Genomic DNA, 25985 nt, shown 5'->3' on the forward strand with positions numbered 1-25985 from the left:
CGGCTCGCATGTGTTGCACAGGCGACGTGTGTCCGGATGCTTCACCCAGCTGTTTTTTCTTCCCCTTCTCCCTTGATGGGATGGCCTCTGAACGGAGGGTGCTCCACCCAGCACCCTTGGGACCCCGGCTCCCTTTCCACGGATGGGTTTCAGAAGGTCTTTGTTTGGAAGTTTTATGTTTTATTTTCCTCCTTTTACTGTTAACGCTGAAATTTTAAACAAATATATTTTTTTCCTAGCAAAAATCTCACCAGAGACTCATTTGTTGTCCTTAGCAGATTCTAGTTCCGTGGCATGGGCGGGGCCTGAGAGTGTATTCCTGACAAGCTCCTCGTTGAGAGCTGGTGCCGCCAGCCCCGTGATTTCCCTGAAACTAGCAGGACCCAGGAGGCCTCTGACCTGCTGCATTTGCATTCCGTTCCCTGTTAACTGCGCCGAACTCGCCATCTTCTCCTGCCAGATAATCTGGTCTTGAGAAGCAGCCATCCTGCGCGGGAATCTGCACAATCACGAATGTTTCTGTGCCATAGCCCCTCGATCTCCCAGCCTCGCCCTCCACACACACATCATCCCGGTTACCCAGGGGTGAAGCTTAAGTAATTGCACAGTAGGGGTTTATCCCCGTTGCGTTTACCCCCAGACACGGAGCCCCTGTTTCTTACACACAGGTAGGCACCCTAACTTCGAAGTTCCATCTTGAAGGTCTGTGTTTTAGAACTGCTTCCAGTTCCAGTGGTTTTCGCAGGACAACAGAGTCTGAGGCGAGGATGAAAGTTATGGCAGCTGATTTGGCAAACTCAGGGAAGAGAGGGGGGAAGACGGGAGCATGTCGAGGAAGTACGCGAAGGGGCACGAAGGCCGACCTTGGCCGCGTCTCCCGAAGGGCCGTGGAGGGGCCCGGCAGGTGCGTCCACTCGGTCACCCCGCGTGGGCCCAGGCAGAGAGGCGGGCGGGGGTGGAATGCTCTGCCCTGCTCCTCCCCCTTTCCCCTTTCCCCTTTCCCACGTCCCGTGTTCCTTCCACATGGCAGAAACTCTGGGCCTGCGGTCGATCAGTCTGGCTGCGTGGGGTCATCCAAAAAAGTGGGGCGGGTTCCCGGGGCAAGCGACCAGTCAGCCCTGCGGCGGGATTTGAGAGATTTGTCTTCTCTCTGTGCTCAGGACTGGGCAAGAACTTTTGTGCCAAGGAGAAGAGAGAAAGTTACATTAGTCGTTGATAGTCTACAGCAACCGACGTTCGTGCCCATGTGATCGAAGAGCTAGGAAGTGTTTCTCAAGGCTTCATCCTTCTGTCTTGCCCCAGTATCGACTCGGCTGGAATAAGAGGCAGACGCCGATCAGTCAGTGGAGACCCACCTGTCTCTGCGCGCATGGCAGACGCTGCTCACAGGCCATTGCACGCTTTCCCATCCGTCGGCTGGGGGCACTTCCTCCACGCTCTGCAGTTTTCCCGTACATGACAGTAGATACGTGAGCGCCAAGTGCCTGGCCTCGCCCAGCTCCCTCCTTCCCTCCCTCCGCCTCCGCCCTCCGGAGAAATGACTTAATCCGATTCGCGAGTTTGGAATGAGAAGCCAGGCCGTTCTTTGATTCTTTTGCTCAGAGTCGGATTCTGTTCTGTAGGGAACACGTCCCTTCTCTCTGTTCCTTCCCATCATTAGTCTATGTACGTACCTCCCTCACCCCCCACATACTGTATTTCTTTATCATTTGGATGAGAGTGCTTTTGGAGTTGAAGAAGGAGGGTGCCAGTTCTCGGGGCTTCTCCAAGGCCCCAGCACCCTGGACTGCACCAGGCCTTCACAGGACTCTGCGCAGTGCCCCTGGCCGCCCAACTCAGGGATCCCCAGGTGAGAAACCCGCTGACGCCCGGGATCTCTGGTTGATGGTGCAGCCGGGAGTCATATAGTCAGTGGTGAGAGAGCGTGGGCTTTCGGCGTTGTCGGGCTTGGGCCTGAGTTCTGTCTCACTCTGTAGAAACCGTGTGACCTCGGCAAGTTACCAAATTTCATAAGACCTCAGTTTCCTTCCCTGCGAATTGAGAATACTAGTATCTATTTTGTGGTGCGGTTTGTAGGAACTCAGTGAGCTAATAAGGGCAGAGTTTCTAGCACTTAGTAGTTGATAGCGACAGTTATTGTTACCATGATCTAAAGGCTTGGAAAAGAGGCTAAAAATAAGCCTGGGTCTTCTTCCCGATGGGGCCCTTGCCCTTTTCAGATACAGCGGGTGAGCTCCGTTGCACTGAGGGCTAAGTCTTAACATTTCCTGTTCAGGGAACCCGAGGCTGCTGCTCATCCTTACGGGTGTGGAAATGCTTTTCTTTCAAGTTTTTCTCAACATCGACTTCTTGTTGAGAGTCGATGCCACGGAATGAATGGTAAGGTGTATTCGCCTTGAATCCGGATCTCGCCGCTCCCTTCTCATTTGACTGCTGCAGTTTACAAATCATACACCCCTCACACATAAAGCCCAACTCGAGTGTGGAGGCTTTGGACTCAGTGTGTGAGAAGCCTCAGAAAACGAAAGCAAATCACACTTCATTAACACAAAAAAACGACTTCGGGAAAACGCATGTAGAGTATACAGCATGTCAGTGCAGGGCCAGGACGTGATAGCAAATTAGTCAAATCAAGTGGCAGATGTAGTCGGGAAATTCTCATGTGAGTTTTCCATGCGAGATATTGGTGGCTAATGTCCGATGACTTCTTCCCAGTATTTTCAAAGTGCAGTGGCGCCAGCTCATCCTCGGGTCACCTTGGAACTGGCTCGGTATTGAAAGCTTCCGCAAGGCCGCCTGTGGCTTCGCTATTGGATTATGAGGTGCTTCTGTGCATGCCATGAAGTGCCGGGAGTCAGGGGCAGAAGAAGATTCCAGAGAAATACCCCAAAGTCGCCATCTCACACCACCAGCGGCCTTCCCCTTTGCTCAGGGAAGGTTTATTTCCCTCGTGGTCAATGTGCTCGCTTTTTCTTTGTTCCTTTTACATAGTTGTTGATGCTCTGGTGTTGAAGGGAACCCCTGCCGAAGTGCCATCGCGTGGACGTCACATACGCCACAGGTTTTGTCCTTTCTGAATGTAAAAAGCATAAGCTTAAAAACAACACCATCGCTGGTATTGCTGAGTGATCTTCGGCGCAATATGTCTTTGGGGGCAATAACTCATTCCCGGTATTTTCACCAGAGAGAGACATTTAAGATCATTCTTTCTGGTCCCCTCCTGTTTGGTCTCCCGAAGACTGTTGTCACATCATTTATTATCTTTAGGACTGGTATGTTTTTAAAGCTGTGGTTGCCCTGTGAAGAGGCGGATTTCCTACACATCGCTTAAAATATTGTTTGTATTTTTCAACCAGGTGGCTGTGCTCCAATCCCGGAATCAGACCTGGAGGAGAGATCAGTAGACCAAGAATCCGCTGAACTGTTTACCAACCACAAGCACCTCATTGCAGAGACACCCATGCCTGGTAAGAGGGCGGGCGGCCTTCTCAGAGGGCGCGTCAGGTCTAGCGACACTGGTCAGTTTCGTCGTGCCAGAGAGCATTTTGCAAAGTTGCTTGTTTTCCAACTTCTTCCCCTTCCCCCTGGTCTCTGATGCAGCTCAGTTTGATCATCTGTATATTCCTTTCAGTATTCAGACTTTTTTCTCTCTCTCACTCTCTTTCTTTTTTTCTAGAAGTTCCACCCCTCCAAGGAGTCGCGGAGTAGAGTAGTTCAAGTAGAGTTGTCCGGTTGAGGGGAAGATGGCCTTCCCAGGGCTGATCCCATGTGGACGTCATGCCAGGCAGAGATGTGGCGTTCACCCAGGTGCTTCATCGAGCTCACCTGTCTGGGATGACACTCTGTAGAGATGGGGATCGGGACTCTTTTTTTTTGCTAGGAGGATGTGTAATCCCATGGGCAAGTCAGGTGGTACTGGTCTTGCCTGAAAAGTAGGTTGCTGCTTTTTGGTCATCCATATGTTTGCAGTCACGGGATGCAGTGAGATGACATCTTTTTGTGACAGACTTTATAATGCAGAGACCTAGATCCAAAGGAATTTGATACCCCATTTTTTTCCATGGAATTCTTATATAGCAGCTGTATCAAGTTTAATAAAACATCTCATTCTCAAACTATATCTTGGATTTGCTTTATAATCAGAGGGTGATTTCTCTACATTATTTCTTCAAAGGAAAGAAATGTAAAGAAATGGAAGACTTTGCTACTCCATGGTAAGACTTGAATGGGATTGTTTTATAAATAAAAGAAACTACAGAATTTTCATATGATTTACTCTATTAGGCTAAAAGTGGAGAAGGTAAGTTTTGTAGTATTGTCTGAAAGTATTAAAAATAATTTCAGGGAAGCTAGTACGTTAACATCCTCTTTTATTACACCAATGGGCAAAACTTTTAAAAAATCCAGGATTTTTACTTTAAAGGATTCATACTTTATTAACAATTAAATTAAAATGTAAGGTTTTTATACGTAAGAAATAAATAAGATTTTGCTAATTTCAAGTTAAAATTACTGTTGCAAGACCAGTTTATTTAAACAAAAGTATGTCTATGCCAGTTTTGGAATATCTTTCAGTCAGTACGAAGGGGAAGTGGCTTACGGTTTTTGTTTTTGTTTTGGTGAAATGTCAAAACCTGCAGGGGATGTATTATTTATTATTAATTGCCAGATGTGGGAGTGGACAACCTCTAGACTTTGGGCCAGAGCTAACCTGTAGGTTAATTTCACCCAGACCATGGGAACCAGGAAAAGCTGTCCTGGCTCTGTGCGAATGCCCATAGCTGCGAAAACACAACACTTCGATTGTAACGGCTTAAGTGAAGAGAGGCCATAAGAGAATATTCCTTTTTAGAACCGCGTTTCTGTGTTATGTCTTTTTCCTTGGGGTGAGGGCAGATGGATGCTTGGTTTCCACGGATGTTTTTTGTACTGTGAGCGCGTCCATGTGCTCGCTTCTATTCTTCGTTTTTCCATCTTTTTCGAATCACGTCTTGCTCGTGTGTGTTCTTCTAACGGCCTCGCTGTAACTCAGTTTCCTTCTCTCTTCTCCGCTTTTGTTCTTCTGCCCTGATCAGTCTTTCTCTCCCTTCGCTTACTCCCCACTCCCAGTTCTTTCCCTTTGCATTCTGATTCCTTGTCGTTATTTCCTGTGACGTAAAACTGGAGTGCATTGCTCGATTCGTAAAGGTTACTTTAAATGTGCATGAATGCACTGATTTCTTTTTCAAATCCCTCGTCCATGGTTTTCCTTTTATTTATGTCCTCCATGATCGCTGTGTTCTGTGAGAGTGACTACCCATGTAAATTCAAAAGGCTTCCTACCTCTGGTTTGGGAGTTAAGATGACTTTGGTTGCTACAATTACATGTTATGCTAAGAGTTTTTATGTTAAGAAGTATGGTTGTAAAATATTTTCCTGGAAATCACCAGTATCTTACTCCTCTTAGCACAGTTACTTGACCACATAATTTTTTTTTACTTGAATCACTTTGATACAGAAAACTATATACATGCATCATACATGTAAATATTTAAAAATATATCTAATATATTGCCATTTGTATTTTACTAGCTGCCAAAAGGAGAGAAGTTACTGATTAACCTTTTCACATTATCAAATTTACATTCTAAAATGGTGAAATAATTTTATTCATGACTTGGTTACCTTTTGATAAAGGAATTCCTGAGTTTAAGTTGTATACCTGTCTTTTAACCCTGATTTTAGCCTCATGATTTAAAAGCACACACAGTGTTTATACTTACAGAAAAATATTAGAGTCAAGAATTACTTTGAAGCAAAATTATCCTTTGGAGTGGCTTTTAAAAAGTCAAGACCTAAATAATTGTTAGTTGTTTTGGCAGTAGTATTTCAGGCTTTAAAACAATTGTGCATTATCTTTTTCGTGTGTGTGTGTGTGTGTGTGTGTGTGTGTGTGTGTGTGTACATAATTTTGAAATAACTTACAAAGCTAGAAGAAGTAAGATGATCTAGGTTTCTGGTTAGCAGGATAGTCTATTATGTAGTATACCAGAATTGGTACTAATATAATAGCAGACGCTTATTAGATTCTTAACTACATGCTATGTGCTTTATAGACATGATTTCGTTCACTCCTCATGACTTTACTGTGATGTAGGTAATGTTTTCTCTATTTTACAAATGAGAGTTCTGAGGTTAATAGAGGCTAAATGATCTATCCAGTATCCCACAGTTAGTATGTGGCAGAACTGGGATTTTAATCTAGGCTGATACCAGAAGCCCAAATATGCACCCAAATGTTCAGATTATTGTTAATAATAATACAATAAAATATATTTTAAAACTGAAAATCTTTAATTTAAGATAGCTACATTTCTTTGATATCTGGTGTGCTTGCTCATTTAAAAAACGTACTTATTTTCCATTTGTATTTCATGTTCTTCTCTTCCTTTGGGGGGAGATCGGTGATGGTGATAATTATCTCCTCATTGATATATAATAGTGTTTTAAAGTGATAGTAATCTTTGGTTGATCGTATGTGATACAGACATTTTTCTCAATTTGTCCTTGTCTTTAATTTCATTTCTGTGTTTGTTTTTTTAATAGAAGTCTTTTAAAATTTTAAGTAGCCACATCTATGAACACCACTCCTGTGGTTTCTGCCTTTGGTGTCCAGCCTGGGTGGTCTGCTTTTTTCTCAGTGAACGTCTTCTGCTTTTTCTCGGTGACAGCGTGAGGTCGTGCTGAGGCTGTCGTGTTCTGTTTCTGGTGAGCTGTAATCTCATCCTCCATGGCAGTGCGCTGGGTCTCACAGCCACAGAGCCCTTCGCTTCTGCTCTCATATCTCACAGACAGGTATGAAATGCCTCCCAGGTTTTCCTTAGCTCCTTTGCCTTTGGGACAATCGCCCAAGTGATAGCTATCCCACAGCTTTCAAAATCCGCTCCCCAATGACGCGTGGGCCTCCTGCGCGGTCTCTCCTTGTGGATGACTGACTTTTCCAAAAGGTTCCTTAGCACCCTTACAAGTGGCGCTGCCCACTTCCACACCAGCCCCCCAGACGTGGCTAGACATGTTCCCAGCCCACATGAACACAAGTTAGCCTCAGGTCGAGTGCACTGTGCCCACTTAAATCCGTGTGTACAGAGACAAGAGAGGTGAGTCAGTGATGGAGTGCCCAGTTCCTCGATCCCCTAAGCTTTTTGGTTTCCCAGCTTCTCAAGGGACTGGCTTCTTATTCCCACAGGTCAAGTGAACATCAGATTGTATTATGAATGGCTTTGTTGTCATTGCATTAATCTTAAAAGATTCTTCTCCGCCTTAACAGTAGCTAAGGCAAGAGACTCTGTTTTCCACAATATCTGCCTCTGACTAGTTGGTAATCTGTCACAATGTACGTGATTTCCTATCACATAGAAATGGAGGTAAAAACTAGCTAACGAATCAAAAGGAAAACAAAGTCTGATGAGCGTTCAAACCCTTTAAGAACATTGGGTTAACGCAGGGTAGTCAGTGCACAGCTGCCGCAGCACGGTGTCCTTACTGTGCTCCGACAGGTGTCAGCCGGGGCCTCTCGTTCAGAGGCGAAGGGCGCGCCCACGATAGTGAGGGAGCTGGTGAGGGGCGAGCTGACGGGACGGAGCGCCCCCCAGTAATTTTCAGCCTTGGTTGAGCATTAGGATCTTTTATTTTCTTCCTTTTGCTGATCTGTATTGTCAGAGTATTCTTTGAGGAATATGTATTGCTCTTGTAATAAGAGAACAGATCCCGCCTTTGCATGTATAAGTCAGGATATTAGTGTTAATAATAATAAATAATAGTAACATACTCTTTTTGCTTAGCATTGAGTGTATTCACAGCATGAGTTGTAGAGAATAATCTACTTGGACATTGTACTCTAGTAATTCTGAAAGGTACGGCGTATAATATATCACCACCAAAATAACATGATTATTATAATTTAAGCAGTAATATATATGATCATAACATTTTATTGAAAATTATGATTTTCTCTTTCTGTCCTTAATATTTTCTGATGAGAAAAGCAAACGCGACAAATACGAAAGCAACGATAGAGAGCGTCCCGAAAGAGCAAAACAAGGCTATTTATTTAGATCGAATCGGACGCTGTCCTTCTTCAGTTTTTCTGTGGATGCAGTGTTGAAATAGCTGTTATTTTTCTGTTTTAGCCCCTAAACTATGGCAGCCATGTGGCCATCACAGGTGTTAAGGGTGTTGTTGGTGTGGACTTTAAAATGTATAACTCTCCGTGCAGCACAACTGCCAAGGCCTCATCAGAGCAAGGTGCCCGGCGGGGGGATTGGCATCCCCCAGTGCTCGATCTCTGGGCCAGAGAGAGAGTCTCTAACCTGGTTGAAGTGGGGAAAAAACTTGCAAACCCCCTAATTCTCAGGTTTTCCATTATTTCATTTTAGTTGTATTCAACCCAACCCTCTCTTCAAGGCTCAGTATGAATAAATTTTCTCTTCATCTGGACACCAGGAGCTGAGTTTGAGGCGCTCTTGGAACAACGGGGGGGGGGGGCGTGGATCGCAGCTTTTAGGCCTATTTTCTGACTCCTTATTCTCTCTCTCTCTCTCTCTTTCTCTCTCTTCTTTTTTTTTGTCATTTTATTTTGCTCCAACTTTTAATGTATTCTCTCTTGTTGTATTGACAGGTCCTTGTAAGCTCCTTAAATCATTTCAGTAATGGGTAGGAAAGCAAATAGATCAATACACCTTCCAGGATTTTCCTGATGGCCATTGCCGGCTGTCATCTTTCTCTCTTGAAACGTTTTGAACTCAAGGTCTCTCTCTCAACGCTCCTATCTCTCACCTACTGCATTTCAGAAGGATTTTCTTCTTCTGATTAGATAGATTGGCAAACTCCTTGGGCATAACTTTCTTGGATTCTTTCCACTCTTTAGTAAATATTTGTCGCATCAATAGATCAACTGACCTCCTGATAGAACTTAACAAATCATAGAGAAATGGAGAAATTAATGATTTAGAATCCTGGCTGTGACTTTACCTTCCTAATTTGCTTTTGCAGATTGTGCCAAGAAGAAGCTGATGTGACTGACTCTCTTACTATGTTTACTTAAGTTTGGATTTAAAGAGAGGTATGATTCCTGTAAGTGCAATAACTTGCCGTGAGCGCTTAGGTGACATTCATTTGAACACAGAATTCAGGTTTTGTGAGTATCTGAAGTGTATGCAATTTTGGTGTACTTCTAAGAATTAAAAATGTAATACGACACAGTACAAAGCATATATGTATTTAGAATCAGAAAATCATATTAAATGACACATTCGTAAAAAGCTGACAATTGCCACAAATATTACAAAATCCTTAAAAATAACTGCTTGACACAGCATTTTAATACTTTACCTACATCGTTTGACTGCGTATTCTCTCTTCATCTCTTCAGTTATCAACAATTTTAATTTTATTTTTTATGGAATGAATTGAAAGATAATTCAGTTTTTCTCTGACATTGTTGATCACCATTTTTAAAAAATTACTCATAGTTCTCACAGTTCCTTTCTGCTTTACAACTTAGTAATGTATAAGTTTTAAGGATTGTTATATGTAGAAAAACCTTTATTATGCCTTTTCATGCCTGCACTGTACGATTTCAGGGCATTTCAGGTTTTATTGTTCAGTGATAAATTTTAAATCGCCATTGAATTAACAAACTCTCATTATCCAGTTTGTTGTTGGTGCCTCATTGAAGTCATCATCACTACTGGCATTTTATGTCAAAGTAGCAAGATATTTTAATATTTTTCCAATGTATTCTGTGATTTGCTCTTCTTTATTAGCTAGATTATAAACTAATCCAAGGTCATGTCTATGACTTCTATTTGAGATTTATCATCTCATCTTAATGAATTAATCTTGGTATGATTTGAAAATGTTCCTGTTAGACAGTTTTCTTGTTGACATCAGAGGAATTTTTATGGATTTTATACAGGAGTTATATGACAATGAATGTCGTTATGTGTTGGGTTTGTAATTGTATGTTCCGAATTATCAGATATTTCTGATAGACGAGAGCTTCTGCTTTGACTTGACATCCATGGAAATGGAACCTTCTGCTGGCACTCTAGAGGTCCGACGTTCACACTGTGTATCTCTTTCTCCGCCGCGCTCACCCCTCTGGCGCCAGCAGCACAGAACACGCTCGGCTCGTGCTTCTGCCTCTGGCTCCGCACCTTCCCCTCGGGACGCTGCCTGAGGAGCATGGGCGGTAGTGGCATTCCCAGCATCCATTCCTCCCGCAGAACAGCCGTGACTACTTAACCATACTCAAAAGTTGACTGCAGACCAATAATAGATCTCATTCACCCAAATTAAAAGTCTCCCTGGCTCAGCTTCCCCTGAGCCAGATCCCCAAGTCCACAGCTGCTCCAGTGCCGGGTACCAGGGGAAGACAGAGGCAGGAGACAGCGGTCTCTACCAGTCACGATTAAAATGTCTTCTTCAAATCCTGCAAAAACATATGACCTGTCCCTACGTGAGAAAGGCACCCCAAAGTCTAAGCCTCATTAATGTCACAGCAAATCCACCTTTGTTACATCACGAGAGAGACAGAATAGAAACAATGCTTTAAGGAGTTCAGTTGTTTTTGAAATTTTACCATAGAAAATAACTCCAAAAAATGTAGGACACAAGAGAATGTATATGGGGGATGGGGAGGGCAGATATTGCAAGAAAAGAATAAAAAATTCTTTTACATGCATTCTAGGTCTCTTTAAGCATGCCAGCAGTGTGAGCATTGGCCTAGGTTTGGGCTCAACCCTAAGTACAATTTCCCTTCCCTTTTGATAATTAATTTTTCTCTTAGCATTATCAGTAAGCCTTCATGGACTAGCAGAGTAGCAGTGCACATCCTTGATTCTTTAGAGAGATGCTTCACCTTATAGATTCAGGGACAGTTGTACTGACTCTTACCTCTTAGCAATCACTCCAAGAGAAGTCCTCAGAGGAATTGAGTCAGTCCTCCACCCCAGCTGGCTGAAGGATCTAGTTTAGATAAACAAGCACAAAGCAGGCTATTAAATTTAAGAGGGCCACAGCCCTTTCACAGGCTCCAGGATCATCAGGTTGATGAGAGTGAAGAGGTTTAAAGTCCTACTAATTTAACTAAATTCTGTTTAACTGGCCACAGTAGTTAATATTCCATCTGGTACCACTTTCAGAGAGAGAAGCTCACGGTGTCGCCTGTAAACTCTCATTTCCATGTGCTGGGCTTCCCTTAAGAACAGTAAGACCATCTGAGTATGGAGAAAAGTTGGAACTGAATCATTTTAATAATTAAAAAAATAGATTAAAAAAAAAAACCCTAGAAGCTTTGTCTTCTCACTTAGGAGTACCAATTAAGCCCAGACTCCACTCACTGTCAGGTAGTGAAGTTTAAGTCTGTAATATTCATCAAGTCCTTTAATCTTCCTACATTTAGGTGAGCTGTTGTCTTATTTATTTGAGGATGAAAATTAGGAAATCTCTTTAGGTCAGTAGTTATAAGTAAGAAAACTGAAGCTTTTAATAAGTCTTTTGGCATAAAATTAAGTAGTTATTCATTCCTTGAAGAAAAGGATGATGTGTAATCCTTATTGTTCACACTCAGCTCACAAAAATGAAAAAAAGCAATTAACAAGTAATTCCAAAAGAAAACATTAAACATTTCCCAGATTTTAATCACACATGGGATGGATAGAAGATGAGAATTAGAATTTATTTTTAGCTTTTCCCAAAGTATCAATAACAAATCATAAAACATGTCACGCATGCACACACAAAACACTTTACATTTTCTACTTCTAAAACCAAGGCCATCTGGATCTGGTCCTCCCTTTCTATCCCCGTTGCGATGATGTGCTTTTTCCTAGGCTGGCCTCCAATTTCATCACCTCCTCTGATGCCTAGTTGCCTTTGTTCTGCATTTGAGCCCTTTCCAGAATTCAAATGTATATAATTGACCCCTAAGTGGCATTGGCTTGTGGTATCTCTCTCTCTTATCTTTAGTTTTACAGTCTGTGGTGCTGGATCCACTGGACATACACATGCAAAAACAAACAAACAAACAGACAGACAGAAAGTTAGACACAGGCCTTAAACCTCACAAAGATTATCTCAAAAAAGTTCATAGATCTAAATGTAAAACACAAAACTATCAAAATCCTAGAAGAAAACATAGGAGAAATCTAGGTAACTTTGGTATGGTGATGGCTTTTTAGATACAAAACCAAAGTTATGATTGATAAAAGAAATAATTGATAAACTGTTCTTTATTAAAATTAAAAACTTCTTCTCTGTGAAAGACACCATCAAGAGAATGAGGAGTCGTGTCATAGGCTTGTCTTTATAAGTAAAGAACTGTTAGCCAAAACAAAGAACTCTTAAAACTCAACAGTAAGAAAAAAACCCTGATTTCGGAGATGGGCAAAAAGCCTGAACAGATAGAAAATAATACTGAATGTCAACTCTAATTGAAAAATGAAAATTAACAAAATCAAACTCTGAACAGATACTTGACCAAAGAAGATACATAAATGACAAATAAGCATATGAAAATATGTTCAGCAACACATGTCATTAGGGAATTGCACATTAAAACGAGAGAGCACGACATCCCTATTAGAATGACCCAAATCCACAATACTGACGACACCAAATGCTAAGTGAAGAGTGGAGCCACAGGAACAGCATCTATTGCTAGTGGGAACACAAAATGGTACAGCCATTTTGGAAGATAACTTGGTGGTTTCTGACAAAGCTAGGCATTCTCTTACCATACAATTTAGCAATCGTGTTCCTTGATATTTACCCAAATGAATTAAAAACTTATGTCTACATAAAAGCCTGCATAGGAATATTTACAGCAACTTTATAATTGCCAAAACATGGAGGCAACCAATACATCCTTCAGTAGGTTAATGGATAAACATACCATGATACATCTAGGCAAAAGACATCTTTCCAGTGTTAAACGAAATGAGCTATCAAGCCATGGAAAGAATGCAGGATTCTTACATGGCAAAGGTGGTCGCAGGGGCTTCTGGGATTCTCCTGGTCTCCTTTGCTCCCATGAGGGGAAATTGTGGCCTCTCTTGGCACCAGGCTATGCAGGTAAAATGCTTCCTGTGACTGTCTATTAGCCATCCTCAGTTGTGCTCCACTGGGTTGCTGCAGCTCCTTAAAAATTCTCTCAGAGCTATTTTCATTCATGGGTAGTTATTAAAATACTGTTTCTATTGGGGGAGATAAAGGTTGGGACCTCCTAGTCTAACATTATTCTCAAGAGAAACTACTTTTCAATTTCTTACAGGAGGTACCTATCAGCAGTAAAAAAAAAAAAAGAAAAAAAGATAAAAGGTATGTGGATTAGAAAAGAAGGTATAAAATCGTCATTATTTTCAGATATTTTGATTGTCTGTATAAAAATATCCCCACCCAAATTACAGATAAATTACACATGTACTATTTTGATCGCTAAGAGTTAATAAGTTTGCTTGGTACTAAACTAATATACAAAAGTAAATTTTATGTCTAAGCGTGAACAATTGGAAGTTAGAAAATGAAATTTTAACAAAATTAACACAATAGCAATAAAAATAAAAAGTACCTACGGAGAAAAATCTCACAAATGATATGTAAGATTTTTATGTAGAAATTCACAAAAATTAGTAGAGAAAGAGAACATGTTTTTGAAAAAGAAAACTCAAAATTTTTAAAGATTATAGATTTTAATGCTGTTCCAATAAAAAATTCCAATCAGGCTTTTTGTGAGCCTTGACAATCTAATTCTAAAATTTACATGGAAGAGTAAAGACCCTAAAAGAGTCACTCCTGATGAACTTGCTCTACTCAAAGATCAAGTGTAATTGTAAAGCTTTAAGGCACTATGGAATTAATGAAGGATTATACTGATAGGTCAAATGTAACATATAGTGTGCCCAGAAACAGAAATGTCTAAATAAGGCAGAGATCATATTGCATAACGGTAAAGAATGTACTTTCAATAAATGCTGTTGAAGCAACTGTATAACCACATTGAGAAAAAATGAAATTATTGAAGTATTACTCATTGTGTGTACTATGCTCAATGTATAGAAAAAATTTTAGTTGGATTAAATATTTAAATGTGAAAGGAAAAAAAATATGAAAAACATGTAAGAGAATGTCTCTATGACCCTAATGTAGTGAGGGATTTCTTAATTAAAAAAATTCATAGTCATAAAGAAAACTTTAAATTGGATTCTATTAAAATTAAGAATTTATAGTCATCAAAAGAGATTATAAAGAAAGTGAAAATCATCTCACAAAGTGGGAGAAAATATTTTCAATGCATATGTAACATATAGTGAAGGAATAGTATCCAGAATGTATATGTAAAACTATATTACATATGCCTTTTCTAGTGATATATACCTATTCTCTGGTTAGATATTTATTCCTTTTCCACTCACCAACTACCACTCACCCACCTTCACTTCCGACCCTTGAGAATTCCCATACAGTAGCTACATTAGAAGTCGAGGATTGCTAGTGGACAGAAAGTTTTGCAAATATTAACTTTCTGATCTAACAATCCCATTTGTATATCCTCATCCTGTAAACATTCCGTTTGGCAATACCGTTGAGATCTGTTTCTCCTCTTTCATTTTCTAATTAAGTTGCAATCTGTTTTCTCTAAATTTATAATGAGCTTGGCATGAAAGTAATTTCCTTCACCAGGTGGTGTTTCTCACACAGCAGATGTTAATATAGGTCTTAACCCTTACTCAGCGTGAAGAGTAACGACAGCGCCGTAAGACTTATGGCGTCTACCAAATGAGTTGCCGCAGATAGATGGTAAAAAATAATTGTAGAAGAGTGACCATGTAAGTGATTCTCCAAACACTTTTGGGACGGAAAGGGGGATACTATTAATTATTCTGGGACAACAGGCATAAATTGCAATAGTTCTAGGCAAACTAGTAGTATAAATAGTCATCCTGATTATAGAGGGATCCAGCTCATTAAATACCCAGCTGAAGACACATCTGCTGTGGTACAGGTCCCATTTTAACAATTAAAACATTATAAACAGAAACAATCCTGGTTCAAGAAATGTAGTTTTTAACCGGCACTCTTGGTAGATGTGTTTGCTACGCTTCATTGATACCGGAAAATGAGGCGCCTGTTTACTGAGAGTGAGTTTTCTAAGCAGCTCATGCAAAGTAACAAGGGCCTAACTATTCTATGAGGGAAAGATGATTTTGTATTTTTCAGTTTTAAAAGTTTTAATTTTGCCTGAAAGCACAAAATATAGTAATTTCAGATCTATTCTATGTGGGCTCAAAATCTAGACAGATGGTTTAGCTAAAAAACAAATAGAATAAAAATTCTTTCTGCAGATGAGATGGAAATTATTTGTATCGATTCATACATAATAAAATAATAGAACGAGGCTTTATTGAATTCCTACTATGTGCCTGGTACTGAGTTCTATTTATATCATAGCACTTAATTTTCTTAACAGGTATTACTTCTACTGTCCATATGAAAAATCTATTAAGGAATTTGCCCAAAGCTACATAAGTGGCAGAATTAAGGTATAAATTCAGATCTGCCTGATTCAAAAGTCTGTCTTCTACTCATTATGCCTACTCATTCTCTGAGTTTTTAAAAATATTATTTATATTGCCAACTGCATCACTACTGATACAAAGGTCAGGCTCCCTTTGGACATTAAGGTGGCTCTTCAGTTTCCACTACACAACTACTATTAGAATTAAGTTGATTTTAGAAAGCATCTTTCCATGATTTGGTATTATCTTTATATCTGTCACCATTGGAGTCTAACAAATCAAATGAGGAAAGGGAAAGTTAGAAAAAATCAAATAGAACTTGTAGAGAAAAATACAATATATGAGATAGAAAATATACTAGGTAGGCTCAAGAGCAAATTATACACTGTAAAAGAAAAGATTAATGAACCTGAAGACATAGCAATAGATACTCTCCAAACCAAAGCTCAAAGAGAAAAAAATCTGAAAATAAAATAAATAGAACCTTCATGACCTGTGTGAAAATATCAGACTTAAATATATATAAATATAAATACATATATATACATATGTGTGTGTGTGTGTGTGTGTGTGTGTGTGTGTGTGTGTAATTTGAGCCCCTAAAGCAATTTTCTGGTTGGAGGGAGGGAAGAAAAAATATTTGAAGAAATAATAGATGAAAATTTTCCAAATTTAATGAATACCATAGACATACAAATCCAAGAAGCTTAATGAATGCCAAGCAAAATGTGGAAAGGATTATACCAAGGTATGTTGTATTACTGAAAATTAGTGGTAAAGGGACAATCTTAAAAGCAGCGAGTGAAAAAAATACACTTTATATAGGGAAACAAAGATAAGAAAATTGATGATTTCTCACTAGGCACAATGCAAGCAAGAAGACAATGGAATGTCACTTTTAATGTGCTAAAAATAAAGCTGTCAACAGAATTTTATATTCAGTGAAAATAACCCTCTAAAACAAAGTTAGGACAAAAACATTTTCAGACCAACAAGACTAAATAGTTCATAGTTCATTAGCAGCAAATCTGCATTACAATAAATATTTTAAAAGTTTTCAGGCTGACGAGAAATGATTCCAGATGGAATTTAATCAAAAGGAATGAAGAGTATCTGCGTGGGTAAATATATAAAACTTTTTCCTTATTTTTTTTTTCATTTAAAAGAGAATTAGAGGGTGGCTCCATACTGTAGTGGTTAGCACATCTGCTTTGCATGTAGAAGGGCCTGGGATCGCACCCCAGGTGAAGCCACGGACTATATTCTGGGTACACCAGGCCCCCCGAGTACTCTGGGGATGGTAGGCCCTGGGTGCATGCCGTGAGCACGTGGAAGGAGACGGGGCCTTCAGAGATCCACTTCTTAAGGGGAGACAGCAATATCTGTAGGTCAGAGGTGGAAGGGGGGGCAGGGAATTCAAGAGGGAGGAAAAAAGGAGAATTAGACAATTGTAGCAAAAATAATAGTATATTTTGTTATTTATTACATATGCAGAAATAAAGTGTACAATAGTACCAGGGATAGAGACAAAAGTATACTGTTGATTCTTACATTATACATAAAGTGATATAATCATATTTGAAGGTTGGCTGTGATGCATTTAAGATATGTATGGTGAACCTCAGAATAAGGACTAAATAAAAACCAAATAAATAGGTATAGTAGGCAATATAGGACATAAAATAGAGTACTAAGAAAAACTCTCCTAATCCAAAAGATAGGGGGAAAAAATTAAAGAATCAAAGAAAATATAGGAAAATTGGAAACAAATAGCAGTATTATAGATTGATACCCAACCATATCGATAATTATATTCAGTGTGATTTTCTTTTTAGACCGAGTGAAAAAGCAAGATATAACTAAATGCTACCTACATGATAGAAAATTTTACTATAAAGACACATTTAGGTTAAATGTAAAAGGAAGATAAAAGTATTCTATGCAAACACTAATCCTATATAAACCGGAGAGGATATGTTAGTGTCGGACAAAGTAGACTTCATTCGAAGAATGTTATCAGAGATAAAGAGGGACATTTAATAATAAAAGGACAATACAGGAAGAGGAAATAGTTAGCTTAAATGCGTATGCACCTAACAGCAGAACTTCAAAGCACATGAAGCAAAACCTGACGGTACTAAAAAAAGTAGAAAAATCTATTCTATAATAAAATTAAAGCTTTAAATGTTTCTATTGGACAAGAAGAATGTCTCAAATCAACCATATAAGCTTCCACCTTAAGTAACTAGAAAAAGAACAATGAATTAGACCAAAGGAAAAAAATAATGAGAGTAGAAACCAGTGAAATATTATACCAGAAAACATTAAAGAAAATAAAACCAAAGCTGTTCTTTTTGAAAAGATCAATAAAGTTGATAAATGACTAATCAAGAAAAAAGAAGACAAATGGTCAATATCAGGAATTAAAGCGAGGACATGACTGCAGATCCTATAGACACTAAAAGGAAAATAATGAAATAGAATGAACGGTCTATGCCAATAAATGTACAACTTGAATGGACAGATTCTTTGAAAATTATAAATTACAAAAACCGAAACAAGAAAAAAAAAGGGAAATTTGAATAGCCTAATATCTTTAAAAAATTCAACTGGTAATTTAAAACCTTGGATGATAATTCACTGGTGGGTTCTATCAAACTTAATAAAGAAACAATGTCAAACCTACACAAACTCTTTAAGAAAAAAATTTGTTTTTTTTTTTGAAGCCAGCATTATTCCGATACTAAACTAGACAGAAACATTAAAAAAAAAAAAAAAAGCACAAGAAACCATTGTCCCTCATGAATATATTTGCAAATCTTGACCAAGATATCAACAGTTACAATTTAGCACTGTATCAAAGGAGAATACACATTAGCACCTGGGGTTCTGCAAAACATAAGGTTGGTTTAACGTTTTAACATCAATCAAGGTAATTCACCGTATTAACAGAATAGCAGAGCGAAACAGTATGATTCTCTCAGTAGATGCAGCAGTAGCCTTTGATAAAATTGAGTACCTATTATCGATTTTAAAAGGCCAGCAAACTGGGAATAGAAAGGAACCTTCTCAACATGATAAAATGCATCTATGAGAAACCTACAGCAAACATCATGCTGAGTGGTGAAAGACTAAAGTCTTTTCTTTGGAAACTGGGAATCCCGTGAGAATGCACTCTTACCATTCCTATTTATTTGGCGTTCGTTACCCTGAAGGTCCTATCCAGTGCAGTAAGGCAAGCAAGCAAGCAAACAAACATGGGAATGGAGGGCACAGAAATTAGAAAGGAATAAATAAAGCTGTCTTTATTCACAGACAATAGTCTTCGAATAAGCTACTAGAATAAGTGAATTTAGCAGAGTTACACGATGCAAGATAAGTATAAAGAATTAGTAATATTTCTATGTGCTAGCAAGAAACAACTGGATAATGAAAAGAAAATACACTTTCTTGCCCTCAGAACAGAAGAGAAACAGATAAACTGACGTGATACATGTTGGTCCCTATGTGCCGTGCCCGGAGTGCTGCGAGCATGCGGGACAGGGGCTCCCTGCTCTGTCGGGGCTGAAGGTGGGGGCTGGAGCTCTGGGTGAGCTGGGGGATCGCTCTCAGCCCTGTCCTTACTGAGTGCTCATTTGTGCATCCTGCTGAACAGAGTCTGTGCCCAATGAGCCCAATAAACACTGACCTCTAGGGCTTGGTGTGCTGAGCTCTGTATGGGGGCAAAAACACAAACAAGCTTTTTGTATGAATTAGAAAGTTTGTTTTCAAACCAAAGCACGCCGTGTACGTGATTACTCTTCGATCCTGTACACGGGTCCTTTTTGGCATTTGCTAAAATACTCTCGTGTAAGCTCTCGTTCAGACAATGATCCCAGAATTAATCTTTGTTTCCTTAGTTAATTTTTCCTGGCTCCGCCCCTCGAATGCTGTGTGACCCCAGGCAGCGCAGACTCTTTCTGAACATCGGTTCTTGGCATATGTAAAAAGAGTGGAAAACACCTACCTCAGCCAGGCATTGTACGGAGGAGCTGAGCTTAAGTGTATAAAGCTTTCCATATGGTATTTGACAGTGTCAGAGCTCAAACAATACTGTTTTACTTCGCATATTTTAAAACATTGTGGTTAAACTTGATCAAAAATGAAGTACTTAAACTTCACTGGTCAAGCTATCACGGTGACATATCCTTATTTAACATTAAAATTTTATGTCTGTAAAGCCATGCATTCAACTGAATCTCCCTTAAATAACTACAATCTGTCTTACGTTATCAGCAAATTAAACTTCAACAATTACACTTGCTACTGTAGCTACCTCTGAGTTCCTCTCAAACTCCTCTGTACTTTATTGCTGTGTAAATATTTAGAAGACTTTAAAAGGCTAATTTCAGATTTGGGCCTTCTCTGTTCAACAGTTTATATTTCAAGACCTTTTACACAGTTCATATTCTCTTTTGTGAAACCTAGCACAGTTCTCACTGTGATACTATTTACATTTTTTTTGTAATGTGCCACAGGTTTATAAAACTTTCCATTAAAATTTTTCATTTGATTAGCTGCTTTTAATTACATCTGAAAATCTCTTGCCAAATTCTGATTAAAACCCACAGAAACTGGTATGGTTGAGGCATAAGCAAAGCCAAACAGATCTTTGTGAAAACTGCTCCAAGCAGTGTAGCAAAAGTCAATCCATTTAATTTGTACATCAGCGGAGGATTTAATTCAAACTGAAATAGAACAAAAGGTAAATAAGGTGAGAAAGGTAGAGAAGAGGACTTTAAAGTGTGCACGTTCAAATGCTGTTTTGTTTTTTAAGATCGGTATAATTGATTCTTCTGGGGAAATTTTTGGAGTAAAAAAATAAAACTGATTTATAATTATGGTTCACAGCAAATTGCATTTACTGCCTGTTGAGCAAACTCAATTGGATTTACTAAACCACAATATTTCCCACCCCGTGTCATTTAGAACTCAAACTCTCTCTGCTCGTTGGCTCTCTAAGCCCCCAAATACTTCAGTCCACGTCAGGTTTTGTGAGTGTCAGGTTTTCAGGCAGCCACTTCCCTCCTCTTTCCCAGTGGTTCCCCACCGCTTTCAGCATCAAATTTAAGTTCACATCCTTGGTGCACCCACATTCCCTCAAGACGTTCTCTGGCTCCTCCCCTGGCAGCCCCTGCCCACCAAACACACACCGTTTCCCCTCAGGCCACCGTGTACTCAGCCCTCCCGGGCGTAGGGCTCCGCGAGGTCTGCGGTCATTTAGTCATCCTCTCAGCCACTCGGTCATTCATCCCACAAAGATGATGGGCGCCCCGCCCAGCGGCGGGGATGCCATAGGGAGCCAGAAGAACCCCTGGCTCTATTCTGGTCGGGTTACAGTAAAGTGTAGGAAATAGACTTGAACGGAAGAATCTCGCAGGCGACTATAAGATGATGAGGGATGGGAAGGGCACGGGATGGACCGCGGGGACCGGTCTGGTTGGAAAGTCGGGAATGCTTCCCTGAGCGCTGACCGTGGCTCTGACAGGGGGAGGAGCCGCAGTTACCTGGACGAGGACAGAGCACCAGAGGCAGGAGCGAGAGGGTAGCAGGAGCCGTGGGTTGGAAGAAAGGAGAGAAGGCAGAGGTAGCCGGTCCACAGACAGGCGGGAAGGCACAGTGGGGCTGGACGCCTTAGAGGGAGACGCACAGATGGATCGGCCACCGGCCTCGCAAGTGCCCTACGGACCCACGTCTGGCCTGTTAGCCCGTTCCCGTGACGCTGCCTTCATCTGGATGCTCCTGGTCCATCACCGTCATCTCTTGGGGCTCAGCTCCAATGTCCACTTCTCTGGGAAGCCGCCTGCAGCCCCGCCCTCTGAAGGTCAAAGTGTCCTCCCTTTGGAGCTGTGGCCTGTCGCCCTTCGCATCCTCACCTCCTCGCACGGGCCGGGCTCGGTCTAGGCCTCACGCCGTGGAGCACCAGGTGAGCGGGCGGGCGTGATCAGGAGGCTTTGTTCGCGCATCGAGCCTGTAGAGGCAACTTGGCCGTGGAGTCCAGTTTCAGAGACTCTCCCCGCGGGTGGCCCTAACTCTTCCGGTACCAGTTCAGGCGCCCCCTGTCTCAAAAAGACCCCTCCCTTTTAGTTCAAAGCCCAGCTCAATGTGACTTCACGTGGCGAGGACCCGCCGAAGCGGTGTGGAAGGCCGCGGATCGCAGGAAGAGCCCAGCCAGGATGCGCGGCGCACTCCGGCTGCTGGACCAGTGCTCAGCAGCCCGCCCAGCTGGGGACCGATGACGGGGACTACCATTAAAGGGGTCCCGGAGAGGGATGCTGCTCTTCGTGGGGGCGTTCCAGACAGCAACGGGGACCAGGACAGGGAATCGCGGCCGCTGCTAACTGGGGCAAAGATGGAACAAATTCCCTCTCATCACAGAAAGGTATTCTATTTCATGCTGAGGGAAAGGAGAGATTTGCCTACAAATTAGGCTGGAAACTGTAGAGAAGAAACTGTTTGCTGGCCAGATCGGTGTGCCAGGATACTAATGAAATGTGACGTAAGGAGAAGGGGGTAGTTGCCCACGTAGGAAAGTGGGGTTCTTCAGCGTTTCCTTCACTGTCCTTCAGGGGGGTCGAGTCCCCCCTGTTGCTGCTGTTTCTTGGTGTGTGTCAGGTTTTCCTCACCTGGGTGAGTTAACCCTTGTGCTCGGCAGCTGCGCCCAAGAAGCAGGATGGCCTGAGCAATGCTCGCCCTTCACAGTCCCGCCGATCTGACAGAGTAGGGAGCGAAAGCTGCTTCGCATTTATTTCAGAATCATAACAGGAATGGAAAGATTTTTTTGGACATTATTTCCTGTTGGTAAATGAGCAAGGAGGTTAGACAGATCCCAAGTCCGGGACCTGTGGTGCCACCCCGCCTGGCCTGGGCCCTCCTCCCAGCCAGGGCCCCTGGCGCCCTGCCCCCTCCCCGTCCTGCGGGCAGCCTCCCCTCCCCTCCCCTCCCCGCCCTGCAGAGTGACACACCCACCCTCCGGAGCCCCCGTGGCTCGCTCATCGGTTCCGGCTCCACGGGGCTCTCTGCGTTGTCCTCCCTGTGGATTTACCTGCGCCTGGGTTTTCCTGTCTCAGAGGGACCCATCTGGGTTTCGGTGCTGGGTTTCAGAACTGTCCCTGCCTATTCCTGGACCCTGGGCCACAGACTTGCTCCCTCCGGCCCTCCCTTTAGTCCATGATCATAAAGGAGTATAATTATTCAGGGTCAACTGTGCGTCGGCTTTAACACATGCAGCTTATTAAAAGGCCACGTTTCTACACTCATATATTCTTTATTAAAAAAAAAATTGGAACTACAGACAGATGTCAATAAAAGCATTGAACTGATGTGTGGTTTCTTTCGGGGTGAGTCTGAATGCGTGAGGTGCCTGGAAGCTGTCGAGGCAATGTTTTTATTTTAATTAAGGAAGAATTTCTTTGGTTTGTTACGAGGATCATTGAACCCTTTCAACTGGGGGCGCGGCGGGCAGTGTAACCCCTTCCGAAGCATTTGTGTGACCCAAATTAGGCGGCTCAAAGTTGGATTAACCAAACCAAACAAGGCCCGTGAATGAGGACGTTGCGCAGGGGGGACCCCGCTTGCCTAGCACTTAATCCTTGAAAGGGCCCACTTAGTCGCTGCTCATCGAAGCGCGGCCCTTACGTGAAATTCCTTTCTTTTCACCTGTTACTTCTGATTTGATTGAACCGTTTTGTTTTTTTTTTTAACATAAGGCAAAGAGCAAACGTAGTCACTGATTTTGCTAGAAAACAGTTGTATATAGTTTTGTTTTTAAAAAGGACTTAAAAAAAACTTAGGAAACAATTACTCTGCTTTTTCTTCTGAGAAACTTGCAAGATATATTTTGGGGAGGATGCATTTCGGGAATGTGTCTTAGGTGAGATCATATTACTCGGCTGACAGATGTTGCAAGCCGGGAACTCGGGAACCATACGAACAATTGTTTTGCATTGTGAAGTTGGTAACATTAACAATTTTTTTTTCAAGTTTGAAAAATACTAGGATGGGGATAAGAGAGGTGCTCTTTCCCAGGTAAATACCAAAATATATTTGTTGTGTTATTTTTATGGGTTTTACTAGTACCTTCCCTAGATCTTGGGCGTAGCTTCCTCATGAAGTGAGGAAGGAACTTACAGTATTTTTTTTTTTTGTATATGCTCCACAAGTTTAAGTGCAGTGTTGTTCCGAGGAAAAATGATTTATTTTCCTCTAGTATAAACTGCGTTCACATAACTATCTTGAAAAATGTGGCTTCGAGGTCAATAAGAGGCAGACTTCTTGCCTGCGGGCTGCCTTTTCTCCGTGTGAACTGGAGTTTGTAACTCGGGCAGCCGGTTCCCACCCAGTGTTCTCCCCTCTCCGCTCACCCCATCTCTCCGGCCTCCCTGACTCCTGCACACAGCTGCTGCCCCTAGTGCCACAGCCCCTCTCTCCGTGGTTCGGGGTGCAGGCCATAGTCCACGGGACTGTTTGGGGACTTGACAGCAGACACGGGCGCTGCACAGCCGCCCCCTGGGCCCCAGGCGCCCGGCCACCAAACCCCACGAGTGAAGGCCACAGGCGCCCTGCTCCGCCAGGTGCCCCGTTGTGTTTGGAAATGCCTGAGTCCCAGGTGGGAGGCGGGGACTTGCAGGGCTCAGTTCGGGCTAAGGCTCAGTGCTGAAAGGGAGGACAAGACCCAACAGGGCCTGCGAGCTTTTGTGATGGAGCGTGGGAGACCGAGGAGCCGTGGGTGAGCCCAGCGTGGGAGAGCGCGCCGGGCTCTGCGGCGGGGCGGCCTGGGGCTGGAGGACAGCAGGGCGCAGGCTCCCAGCCTCACCTGCGAGGCAGAGCTGCTCGCCCTCCTCGCGGGGTGGTCGTGAGGGCTCGATGGAATCGTGGGTACAGAATACTTCGTATACTTCGTGACGTGTTAGGTGTCACGAAAGAGAACTTCCAGACTTTTCTGCTGACGCCCGCCCGGTGTCCCCACTGTCTGCGATATCTTATATTCGTGCCGTTACCTCAGCTGGTTATTTCTGTCCAGCCTCAGGTCGTGTTAAGTAAAACAGACTCCATGCAGGTTTGTAGGAGACAGCTCAGAAGAATTCGGCAAGTCACCGTTTGGGAGACGTGGAGTTGACAATAACGTCTGAGTACACCGTGCGTGTGTTTGCGGGGGGCGGGGGGGTCGTAGGTAAAAGCCGAGGCGGGTCAAAGCACGTCAGGTGAAGCCAGGATGGTCCAGCTCCACCGTCTGGCTCAATGATGACATCGAGAAGAGCTCGGGCGCCGTCCCGAGTGTCCGTTGAGAGGTGACAGTGGATTCCTCGCACCCTCACCGGTCGGGTCAGAAACAGGCACAGGTGCGCGCAGTCGGCGCTATTCTCCACGATGCGTGTCGGGGGCAGAGCTGACTCTTGGCAAGACGCCCTTGTCCTCATCATCGCCACCTCCCCACTTCTAGTGACTTCTAGTGTCTTCTAGTGACTTCTAGTGACTTCCAGTGACTTCTGAGGTGTCCGATAGCCTTCCCTTTCCCTCTCTGGAATCCTGTGCTCAGAATTAGTCGCTGCAGCGCCTGTGGGGGAGGTCGTCCTGGTTTGCGGTACCTGTGGCTCTGAGGTCCCCTGCATGCCTTACTCCCAGTCCGCTCCTCTCTGGCCACAGACCCTGCGTCTGGACTCCAGGGGTGAGCAGAGGACCCAGGCCCGGACTCTCAGAGTATCCCACCCCCTTGGCCAATGTCTCTGGATGGCGGTTGCCGTATGACCCCTGGGGCCCGGTCCCGCTGTGTGGACAAAGCCCGTATGCCAGAGAGGAGCCCAGGCCCAAGACATCCCAGAGGAAGGCTGGAGGGAGGCCTGCCGGGGTCGGAACTCCCGGCACTGGCTGGATCTAAGCTGCCGCGGCTCTTCCTGTCCACGAGCGACCCCACGCCCCTCCCCGTGACCCCCCGTTCTGTTTTAATCAGTTAGCAATGCATTTCTGTCGCTTTTCTCTGGAAAAATCCTGTGTGCTTTGATCGACTCCAAGGTCTTCTTCCCTGAGGTGGACTTCTTAAAATCACTATTACAGATCCAGACACAGGGGAGTCTGTGAGGTGTTTTTCTTTGAACTACCCACTGTAACGAATGACGCTGGGGAAATAAGTAGGAAATTAAATTCACTGTAAGATTATTGTTCTGTATATACTTTTTTTTTTTTTTTTACTCTAAAATCCTCAAAATGTAGGTAGGAGCAGCTATGATAAAGACACTTTGTTTTTGAAAGAGCAAAGACAATGTAATTTAATTTTAGATCATTCCAGGCTGAGTTCGAGTCAACATGTGGATGACTGGAAATCTACCAGAAATTAAATGCCAGTTATCAAGTCCTAACCTCAGGTTACGACCCAAGTTGGGGGTCACTGAG

General features: G+C 42.6%; 1 protein-coding gene across 5 annotated transcripts in view; it reads left to right on the top strand.

The window, feature by feature from the left end:
• Nucleotides 1-4120, top strand: part of BBS9 (Bardet-Biedl syndrome 9) — a 301889-nt gene extending 297769 nt beyond the window's left edge. For all 5 annotated transcript variants that reach the window (XM_016160080.2, XM_016160100.2, XM_016160068.2 and 2 more), the window contains 2 exons: nucleotides 3357-3467; nucleotides 3677-4120. In XM_016160080.2, coding sequence (XP_016015566.2) covers nucleotides 3357-3467; nucleotides 3677-3708 — 143 coding nt within the window. In that variant the 3' untranslated portion in view covers nucleotides 3709-4120. The remainder of the gene's footprint in view (nucleotides 1-3356; nucleotides 3468-3676) is intronic.
• Nucleotides 4121-25985: the final 21865 nt, after the last annotated feature.

The sequence above is a fragment of the Rousettus aegyptiacus genome, unplaced genomic scaffold (genome assembly GCF_014176215.1).
Source record: "Rousettus aegyptiacus isolate mRouAeg1 unplaced genomic scaffold, mRouAeg1.p scaffold_m13_p_13, whole genome shotgun sequence".
In the NCBI taxonomy this organism is placed as follows: Eukaryota; Metazoa; Chordata; class Mammalia; order Chiroptera; family Pteropodidae; genus Rousettus; species Rousettus aegyptiacus.